Source organism: Xenopus laevis, chromosome 7L (genome assembly GCF_017654675.1).
Source record: "Xenopus laevis strain J_2021 chromosome 7L, Xenopus_laevis_v10.1, whole genome shotgun sequence".
Taxonomy (NCBI): Eukaryota; Metazoa; Chordata; class Amphibia; order Anura; family Pipidae; genus Xenopus; species Xenopus laevis.
Genome location: NC_054383.1, coordinates 143,694 through 154,889, shown reverse-complemented (window position 1 = coordinate 154,889; position 11,196 = coordinate 143,694). Strand labels below are relative to the sequence as shown.

General features: G+C 41.1%; 1 protein-coding gene across 1 annotated transcript in view; it reads left to right on the top strand.

Annotated features, from left to right (window-relative positions):
* The first annotated feature begins 450 nt into the window (after positions 1–450).
* trpv5.L (transient receptor potential cation channel, subfamily V, member 5 L homeolog) overlaps positions 451–11,196 on the top strand; it is a 51,470-nt gene continuing 40,724 nt past the window's right edge. Inside the window, exons 1-3 of the mRNA XM_018224919.2 lie at positions 451–666; positions 1,973–2,173; positions 8,758–8,855. Of these exons, the coding sequence (XP_018080408.1) occupies positions 2,106–2,173; positions 8,758–8,855 (166 nt within the window). The 5' untranslated portion in view covers positions 451–666; positions 1,973–2,105. The remainder of the gene's footprint in view (positions 667–1,972; positions 2,174–8,757; positions 8,856–11,196) is intronic.

Here is an 11,196-nt window from a genome sequence, read left to right as displayed (position 1 = left end):
AAATTGTTGATTGTGCAGTCTATTTCTGAAGGTTCATACAAACAAACAACTCACATTGGGAATGACAGCTGCAGGTGGGTTACCCATGATTCCTGTGGGAAAATATCAGAACATGAATCTTGGAGATAATAATGGACTCTACTTTGTCCAACCTGAAAGTACAGTACCTGGGTCAGAACCTAAATGTGGGTATAGACTCCATACATGTCCTCTTCTTTGCCTGTTGTAATATCCCCCCCCCAGCACCTATTTCCTAATAGCACAAGCAATCAGCTAGTATTTCCTTATGCCATGCGATAGATAGTTAACAGAGTCCTCCACAACCAGGAAACAAAAACTTAATTGATACGTTCGTTAGAGATGATGAGGGCTTAGGAGAAGCCCATTGTTTAAGTCAAACCCCCGTTATTGTGGCTGCATGTCCTAGAGGTGCTGCTATCTGCGTTTAACCTGTTCAGCAGGTTCTGGCTCCTCTCTCAGCACAAAATAAGAGAAGGTGAGAGAGAGACAGAGAGGCTGGAAAAGGAGACATAAAGGGAAACCAACGCAGGGAAAGTCCAACAGAGCAAGAAATGGGGAGATTGAGAAAAAAAGGGGCAGATCTCACAATGGCATAAGCTACGGGGAGGCATCAGCTAGTGCTGCTCATGAGGAGACGGAAAAAAGGTTTGTACCGACTGGAATTGAACCCTTCTGCCCGAATTCACCTGTACCTTGTATACTGTAGGTAGGAGCCGGGGAGAGTAGGGATCAAACGTCTTTCTTCTGTGTGTAGAGACACTGATTATCTGCTCAGAGTCTCATGGATTAAATGTGGCCCTCGGTGGGGATATTTGTGCTCCTCAGCACAGCCAAAGGGTCCCCTAACTTCTTGTCACATTAATAGCTGTCAGCAATAGGAAAGTTACCATAAATTGGACACCAAAGTCAGAGAGTGCCATGGAAACACTTAAACGACATTAAAACTAGATACACAGAGATATACATGGGCAGGGGATTATTATTATCCTTTATATTTACTGTATATACTGTATCTAGTGCCAGTATATTCCACTGTGCTATGCAGACATTATACAACATTCACATGTTCTTCTCTTGCATTCAGCTTCTTGTAATAACTCCGAACTGATAGCCTTTCTGCCCAATTCATTGCCAGTGTACTAGCAGCTCCCACTCTTAGTTCTCTCATTAACTGAGAGCTGCCCCTCAGTATCTACACTCCCCAATGCCATAACTAGATACACCCCCAGTACATTTAGCTCCCGATTCCATACCCACATATGCCTCTAGCACATATACATTCCATTTCCATAACTGGATATGATGTCCCAACACATTTATTTCCCAATTTCGGACTTCCCCAGGCTATGAACTCTCTGTTTCCCCTCTATTAAAACTGCCCCCAACCCCTATACCCAGTTCAACTATTATAGCTGCCCCCCAACCCAGGAAGACTTCATTTCAAATAGACTTTTGATATTAAATATTGTCAGTCATTTCCTGTGGAAAAGTATTGCTTGGTAATACTACTGCTTGCTAAATCACAGCAGCACTGTCATGCTTTACTGCCGGGATTCTCAATATGTACAGTGTTGGTCAGAGGCAGTGTCCTAGCAGGCACATTACAGTATGTATTGCAAGAATTACATTATTGATGGCTGAAGATGCCTGTGACTACTGTAACAAAAAGAGTGAGAGAGGCCAGAAAGCCCAAGCAGAGTAAACAGTAAAATATAGGATAACAGGATAACTCCTAATTAAACTTTGGTAAAAAAAGAAATTGTAACATAATAGGGAGGCTACTAGAATTTCCCTATAGTTCTGCAGTCGGACAAGCTGGAATGACGCTAGTTAGTTGGGTAAGTAAGCAGCACAATGACCCAGTGGTTCTAATGTAAGTTCTCCGGAGCAGGAACCCCATTATCTCTTGATCTTCACCTCTCTGAACTGATATTTCCTTTTATTGTTCCAGAGATCTCCCCCCCCCCCATCATTAATTCATTTCTACCAACTGGGGACAATGTGGCTGCCCAGCCACCAACTGCACTGAAATTACCCAAGAACCAGTAACAGCCAGTAAAAGCCTGACAGCAGAAGACAGAAGCATGGTGCCCTGGCAGAGGCAGAAACAAGAGAACTGTGCCTGTCAGACAAGTTTACTTCAACAGAAAAGGTCAGATTTTCTACTTTAGCACAATGGAGATTAGCTCCCCTCCCAAACCCTAACCTCAACCCTAACCCTCCCTTACTCGAACCCTATACACTAAATGTCTCCCCTATCCACACAGATAGATCCCACCTCTATTAAAATAGAACTCATCCCTACCCCATATAGATTGATAGGTCCCATGCAGATTGATCTTATCATTCCACAAATAAATCACTCCTATTCTCTGAACATATCCGACAATTATGCCATACACAAATACAAGATCCTCTGCACTCAACCCATTATCAATATATTGAGGACATTGAAACATTTTGTGCCTTAAGTTACTAAAAATGCCTTACCCTTTAAACAAAACAAGGATTGTTTGTCCATATATTGCAATATATTTAAGCTGGCCAACTACATCAAAGTCATTATGCCAAATACTTAGATCCTTCCCCTACCCCATACAGGCATGGCTGTTTCACCACTTAGCAATCTCTGCACTAGAAGAGCCAAAATTATGATTTAGAATTGACATTTTGTCCACTAAAGTTACCAGGAGAGGCTCTTTCATTTCCTCAACCTGCCTCATTGCAGCAGCACCCCTGTGCTCACCCTACTCTATACAGATCCCTTGTTTACTGCAAAGAGCGACCCCACCAATGCAGGTAGATCCCTCCTGTACCCCATACAAACAGATCTCTTCCATACACCCTTCAGATAGATCCTTCCTTACCCCAAACAGAGAGATTGCCTCATGCCATACAGACTCCCATCCCTTCCATACCATGTATAGCTCCATGCATAAAGATCTCTCTCCTACAGCAGGCAGACATCAAGGAGAGAGGCCCCTCTTCTTCACTATATAAATGTATCTCCTTCTACTCCATACTGATCTTTTCTCTATCCCCATATAATAACCCCAATACAATACACAGGGGAGGACAGAATGTGAGATTCAAAGAGCTCTCTCCTGCCTTCTCCTACCTGCCCAGTAACCAGTTTGTCAAGATCCTGTTGCTTTCAATGTCCTACAAGTAGATCTTTATCTGTCAATAAGTAGATCTCAAGTATGGCATTCAGATCAAAAGTACCCTGGGCTGTTGCATTTTTTGTAGAAGAGGAAAGCCAGCCTGGGGAAGTTAGTAAGCTAGAATCATATGGGATGACAAAGAACTTGGTGCCTCCATTGATTCTACATTTCCTTCTCCTTTGAGGTATCCGCATCAGAATAGATTTGGATTGGGGGTCTGATTCCCTAATTGAAAGTCTTATCTACTCATGTTGCACCTACCAAGAAATGGCCGAGAGGAGCTAAGCTCCAAAACAAATTGCTTGTATTTCTCCATCTGTCCTTATGTACTGCCATATCACACAGTATCTAAATGTTCCACGCCAGTGTCATAGCCGCTCAGTCACATACTTTCTGTCAATAGAAATAGACATTTTGCACTAGTTTGATTCAATTTATTGGTGCTTGGTTCCTGCTCCATTCATCGCAACTCCCTTATCTGCATTGTGGGGCTGCAGTGCAAGTTTTTCAGAATTATCCCAAATATATAATTTTGCCCTGGACAATTGCTGCAAACTTGTGGTTATTGACCCATGGTGTAGGGTTAGCCATGATACAGTTGGGCGGATGCAGTTTTGCTTGTCAGCTTCTGATGATGATTAGGTTGAAGGGACCTTCCCAGAAACCAGAGGATCTCCTCTTGGGCCGATATATTGTAACACATATAACTACAGTACATGCAACTGTTGTGAGAGTAGGCACTGGATGCCTTTGGTCAGACTTATAAAGCCTGGTCTCACACCGGTGGCATGTCAGCTGGGAATATTGGTGAAAACCCCACAATAAATTTCAAAATGTTACTCAAATTTTTCCAAGTAAGGATTATGTTATGAACAGGTTCTTTTGCTATAATCCTTTAAAACTAGGCCAGAGCACTGAGACAGAAATATGTCATGTGTTGCAACCTTAATCATGAGCTTCTCCTTCTCCAATGTAAGGAAGGGCCCTGAAGCACACAGCTCAGTTCTGTCCATGCAACTCCATTGTGTAAAGAACAAAAAGCAATTTCTCTGACCTGCAGCCATCAGTCTTTGCTTGCAAATTACGGACTCTCCTCAATGGAAATTCCCAGGAAATCCCATCACAGCTGGTCTCCAACTCTCTTGTGTCACTGACTTGCCTCAGGGTAGATGCTTGTATTGGTGGTTGAGGTCTGCTGCCAGTCTGCTGAAGAGTGGTGTGAAGGTGTGTGAGGCATTGCTTCTTTTGAGATGTTTCTACTGGTGGGTGAGATGCTCCTACTGATGAGTGAGGCTTTCTACTGGTGGGTGAGGTTCTCATATCAGTGAGTGAAATGTTCTGGTTACATGAAACCCATTTTTTCCAGATTTTTTTCCACTACTTGTCTAAAAATCTTTAGTGTTTCATATTTTTATTCGGATCATTAACGATTTTTTTGTTCATGCTTTTTGTATTCTAATCTTTTGATTAATCTTATGGCATTCTTATTCTTTTAGAGAAAATGAGATTATTGGTTTCAAAAACCTCTAAAAAGACTACTAAAATGAACATATAAAAAAAATGGGCCTCCCCATTTTACATTTTCCCACATTTTACTGCATAAATGTAGGCCAATTTTCCTTAAAACATCTGTTTGTCCCCTTTCTATGTTACTTTTCATGAAACATTTTACATTGTAACTTATTTTATTTGTGGTCTACAACAAATCTACAGCCAAGCCTCAATTTTATGTCACCCCATTTTTAGTTTTTCTACATTGTACATTTTTTGGTGCCAGAAAGCCATTAAGTTGCGGTTCAACTGTATAGGCAAAGGAAAAACTCTTTGCATTTCACATTTATTTACCTTTCCCAACTGATTCTCCTATATATTCCTTTTTGTAACATGGAACCACATTTCCTCTAATTTGATTGGCTCCTTTCTGTCTGCTGGCTGGATCTACTGGTGAATAAAGCATTAGAGAGTTTATTATATGGTCCCCTTATATATTTATATATAGTGACTAGACATTAAGCCCGTTAAATTAACGGGAGCTAGAACATATGTAGAAAATTCGCCAGAGATGGTCCGTGGGGCACATGCGCAGTAGCGCAATCCCACGGACACAGGGACTGGACGCAGAGACACTTCAACTTTATTATGTAGGATAATATCCCCCTTAACTGCTTCTTCTCTAGTGTAACCAATCCCAACTTGTCTTTTCCCATAACTGATCCCTTCCATTCCCTTTTATCAGCTTAGTCGCTCTTCTCTGTACTTTCTCTATTTCATTCTATATTTATATATAGTGATCATATCCCCCTTTACTGTCTCTTCTCCATTGTAACCATTCCCAACTTGACTTTCCCTATAACTGATCCTTTCCATTCCTTTTATCAGCTTAGTCGCTTTTCTCTGTAATTTCTCTATTTCATTACTGTCCCTTATATTTTTATATATAGTGATCATATCCCCCTTATATATTTATATATAGTGATCATATCCCCTTATATATTTATATATAGTGATCATATCCCCCTTATATATTTATATATAGTGATCATATCCCCTTATATATATATCCCCAACTTGCCTTTCCCCATAATTGATCCCTTCCATTCCCTATATCAGCTTAGTTGCTCTTCTCTGTACTTTTGTAATTTTAGAAAAATGGTCACAAATAAGTAATTGGAAAAAAAGTCTGTTTCTGGTGAACTATATGAAAACAACTGAAAACAACTGAATTGAAAAAAACGTTGATGAACAACCCCTATGGTATTGAATGTAGGAACCACGTCCATTACTACAATACTACCATTGTAGGACTAGTCACATGTATACCCCTAAAAAACCTAGGAGCAATTTAATAATTTTCAAAGTAGGTGACTGTATCACGCCACTATCCCATGTCCTAAAAGGAGCTAATTTTGACCTCCGCTGGATCATTACTGAGACTTTCGATTCCCTTAATCAGTTTAGTTGCCCTTCTTTGGACTTTTAACAATTCAATAATTTCCCATTTGATCAACGGAACCCAAAACTGCACAGCATAATCTAGATGGCTCATTACCCATTAATCTATACCCCCTTTAATACAAGAAATAACTACTTTAATTCTGACTGGAGGGCATTGCTTGCTACAGCAAGTTTATTGTCTTCAAGTGTCCACAGGTTCTTCTCCATTATGGATTTGCCTAGTATAGTTCCATTAATGATATCAGTGGGTGCATATGTGTGCATCCCAAATGCATAACCTTACCTTATCAACGTTGAATCGCATCTGCCACTTCAGATTGCCAGATTACCAATTGGCCCAGATCGTGCTGCAGTGTGTCACATTCTGGAAGGGATTAATTGGGCTGAACAGTTTTGTGCCATTTACAATCTCCTCCCTCATTGTTTTATGAAAAAGTTAAATAAAAGTAGACCAATACAGAACCCTGTGGGACACCACAGCCTTCAAATAATTTGCCCCCCTAGATATCAGACTAACTGGCCTATAATTTCCAACCTGAAATCATAATCCCTTTTTAAATATGTGAATCAGCTTTCCTCCAATAAATAGGTACCATACCAGAGAAATGGGGTATGAGAAAATCAGAAATAGTTGCCTGGTTAAAACTGAATTAAGGTCTCCCAATTCCTGATGGTGTATTCCATCTGGCCCTGGGGCTGTGCCCCTATCACTTGGGTCTTGGAACTCTGACTCCTCAGTTGTATACATTGAAGAAAAGAATTAATTTAGCACATTTGCCCTTTCTTCACTTTTCACATTTGCCTATCCCTTCATAACCAGTGCATTATATTTATTATTTAAAGGAGCCACACTCTCAACCTGCATCTTTTTTCTATTAATATACTTTAAAAACATTTTGGCGTTAGTCGTAACCTGTGCTGAAATCAGCTCCTCATTTTCTATCTTTACCTTTCTGGTTGCGGTTGTTAAACACTTATTATAGAGTTTATATTCATTATTCCATTATTGTTGATTTTTAAACTCTGAAAATGTATATTTATTTATTCTACTAATAGTGCTGAGGTTATTGTACAGAAAAATGACTGTGTTTTGCTTACATTATGTACAATGAAGCTACCACTGTTTCATTCTTCTATGAGTTCTGGGGGTATTATACATGGAACTGCCTCTGTTTCATCCTGCTAAGTGTTGTATGGGTATTATAAATTTGCAACCCTACAGGCATTGCAGCCAATGGGGATTCTAAATCAGGAGCCCCTTATGGTACTTCTCCCTCGCCCCCAAGTGCTTACCTTTCCTGTGCCAGAGAGGGTCAGAGGGGCCACATTAAAAAACAGAAGTTTGAACCTTAAAGTTACAATGAGTGGCTATTTGCAGGATTGGTAACTTGTTTGGCCCTGCCGTCTAGGCATGTTTTTCTATACTCACCTCATGGCAGCACCCCCTCAATTGCAGCCGTTATGTTCCATTGTCTTTCACTATGTTTGATGTGCCTGGGTGGTCACTTCTCATTGCCTCTCGCTGTATACAATGTGCTATCCTGTGTATAATGTGCGTGTGGTGTGTGGTGTCAGTCATGCCTTGAGGTTCTTTGTCTAAGAATGATGGGATTTTACCAAAAGCTAAAAGAGATGTTTAATTCTTTATATATTCACTGAGGATGTATCTACAAAATGGGAAGTGGTTGATTAGAGGCATGTCTTTAGTGGACAATTTTACTCTAGTGCTCCAAGAAGTAGGATGTACATTTGGTTTTGAAGAGGGCGAGTGGGAGATTCAGTGATGGGATCCCAGAGGGAAGTACCAGTGAGAGAGGAAGGTATAAGAGGAGAGATAGCAGTGAGTTTGTTTATTGAAATAAGGAAATGGAACTGATGCTGTATATCTTGCTGCTTTATATTTGGAAAGCCATTGTTGAATTTATCCAGAGATAATACTCAGGACCGGATTTTAAGAAACGGCATCCCGAGGCCACACGTTACAGCACCGGACATAGTGTACGATCGTGCTCACCACCCCCGTGCCCACATGGTCCTAGGGCCGGACCCTTCGGGAAGTGAAGCTCCCTGTGCGCACGCGAGTACGCTCTCCAGCAGCGGAGCACTTGGGTGCTTTGAGTCCCCAGTGCTGCTCAGGATGTGGATGAATGTTGCCACCCTAGGCCCGGGCCTTTGTGGCCTTGAGAATCCTCCCTCAATGTATTCAGAACTAAACTCAAAGACTCCCTCTTGGAGAACTGGCATAATACCTGAACTGGGAACTGGCACTTATATAACAGTGTCACCCACCCTAACCTACAGCACTTAATATCCCTCAGATTTGTGTCTGTAAGTTGCCTTCCCATTTAGGTTCTAAGCTGTATGGGGCAAGGGCCTCCTGACACTAAGCACTTAATATGTATTGTAACTATACTTTATGTGCATTGTATTTTTCTACTTATTTGTATTTATTATTGCAATGTTCCCCTGTTTGTTCTACTAATTTATTGTTCTGCTGTACAGTGCTTTGCTCTTAAATAACAGCTAACAAATTAAAATATACATACATAGTCCTCTTTATTCTGTATTTGTGGAATCCCCTCACCTTGGGCTCGCTTCAGCTCCTCTTACCTTGCAGGATCCGGGAGTTGCCCATTCTATATGCCGCACAGCTGAACAGAGTGAAGACCTTGGGAAAGCTTCTTAAATTGAAATCCACTGACGCGTTAACAAGAGGTAAATTACAGTGACCCCGTTAATCCCTGGATGAATTTCCAGAGCTTGCAGAGCTCATGGGAACCAGAACTGTAGAACATTGGGCTATCCCTAACCCTAATACAGTGCCCTTATGTGCCATCTGATTGGCTTCGCACTGACTTACTAAAACAGTTTATTGTAATCTGAGACACAGCCAGTCAGGGCTCAATCTTGCTCTCCACAAATCCCACATTTCCAGCACACTGCCTGTGGACAACCCAATTGCAGCAACACAGTGGTTTTCAGACTTTTTGGGTGCAAGCTCAGTTTCAGCATATGGTCAGGGCTCTGGGCCCCTTTAGTTCCCAAATGGTTACACCACATATTCCCACTAATTTAGAGTGCTGCTGGAGTATTCTTTTCATGAGTTTTCACCCTTGACAGAGTGGTTTACAGCTTGTGGGGGAATTATGGTGTCTAACCAACCAGGATTAATGTAATAAATGTACATAAAGGGAATCTGATTGAAATTTGGTATCTAACTGAAGCTGGACATGTACCATAACATTTTATCTGCATTCCACAAGGCTTGCTCCATATCTAAGTTGGTGCACATAAACTTCCCACTCGCCAGTGGTGTAACTACAATACAGCAGACCCCGCATTGGAGGGAGGGACAAGGGGCCTGGGCCACAGAGTCTGCTGTAAGGTGGTTCCTTGCCCTAGCCCTTTCTGCTCTCTAATTTTCTCACCAGCTGCCACTCAAACAAACACAGGGACAGGTGTACAGGCATTTCACAGAGGGTTCTGGGACAGGCTGAAGTAGAACTTTGAGTGCCCAGCCAATAGTAGGTAGCTATCTGGTTGCTATAGTCCAGGAATATGAATAGAGGAGGGCCCAAATTGAAAGATAAGTCAAAAAAAAAAAAGAAGTAGCAATAAGTAACAATAATCATAAAATTGAGACTGCTGGGGTCAATGACCCCAATTTGGAAACTGAAAAGAGACTGAAGGGTAAAGCAAATAATTCAAAAACTATAACAAAAAAACAAAGAACAATTGAAAAGTTGCTAGTAATAGGTCGTTCTACACCATACTAATAGTTAAACTGAAAGTGAACTACCCCTATGATGGGGTGCCAAACCCCAAGCAAGTTTATAGGTTTGTGGTGGATAGAAGAGAAAATCCATAACAGGAGAGCATCATTAAAATACATAATTTTTCATTGGATCTGCCCTTTCTGGGTCCAATTTATAACTATGAATGCATTGTAGCTTTCAGCAAATTCGTTCAGTCACCTTCACCTGCGTATCGTGCTCACTCTCCAGTCAGGCTACACCAGAAGCCCCACAGACAATTTCAGCAAACACAGGTCTGGATGGAGCACATAACTCGCAGACTCTGCCGAAAATAAATATTTATTGAATCACAACATGTTTCTGATCACAAGAATCCTTATTCAAGTGGAAAAAAAGGATCCTTTGTGTTGTGTTGTGATTCAATAAATTTTTGTTTGCGGCAGAGTTTGCGAGTTATGTGCTCCATCCATATCTATGAATGCATTAGCACTACCTGCCCTTGTGCCCAATGGGGATAAGTTCAGGACCTTACAGGAGTGATTCACCTTCAGGTTAACTATTCATATTCCAGGTTATTTATGAATAATTGGGGTTTGTTCAGTCCTTTGGTACCGATAATGTTTTATGTGTAATATTGTTTTATTTTCTCATCAGGATTTTAATCATAGTCAATAAATTATATACATTTTAAGATGCAATTCTGTGGAGAGCCCAGTAGGGGCCACAGTAATACTCTGTATAAAAGTCATCTGTGTCTAATCGGTGTCCTACCTGCAGTTTGCTGTAATACATTTTTTACCAGAATGCCGTTTGCTCTTTTTTGTTCCACATACTACAATCTTATCCCTTCCATCCAGGGGGACCAGTTATTAATGATTTGGTCACCTCGGCCCTTTGGCAAAAGCCTTTGCCAACTAGTAGACTCTCCTATAGGAGAAAAATGGATTCTGGACACACGATAACATCCCTGATCCACTGCAAACATGTCCCATAATGTTGTAACCCCACTCAGTATTCAATTAATTCCCACCTACATCCTTACAGGCCCTGTCCCCTCTGTGGCTCATTCTTTAAAGTTTTAATCTCTTGGGGCCCCCTCTACCAATATTCAATTCAATCACATGCCCGCATTTCCTCTGTAAACGCAAATAGGGAGAGTTCTGTCACCGCAACCCAGAGGTTCTAGTTTGTGGGGTTTGTGGTAGTTGAATCAACTGTAACAATTCCTCAGAGCACATCCCTATGGGATCTCAGATACATTTCAGGAGGTGTTTTTTTCCATCCTTTTCCTTCTGAGACAA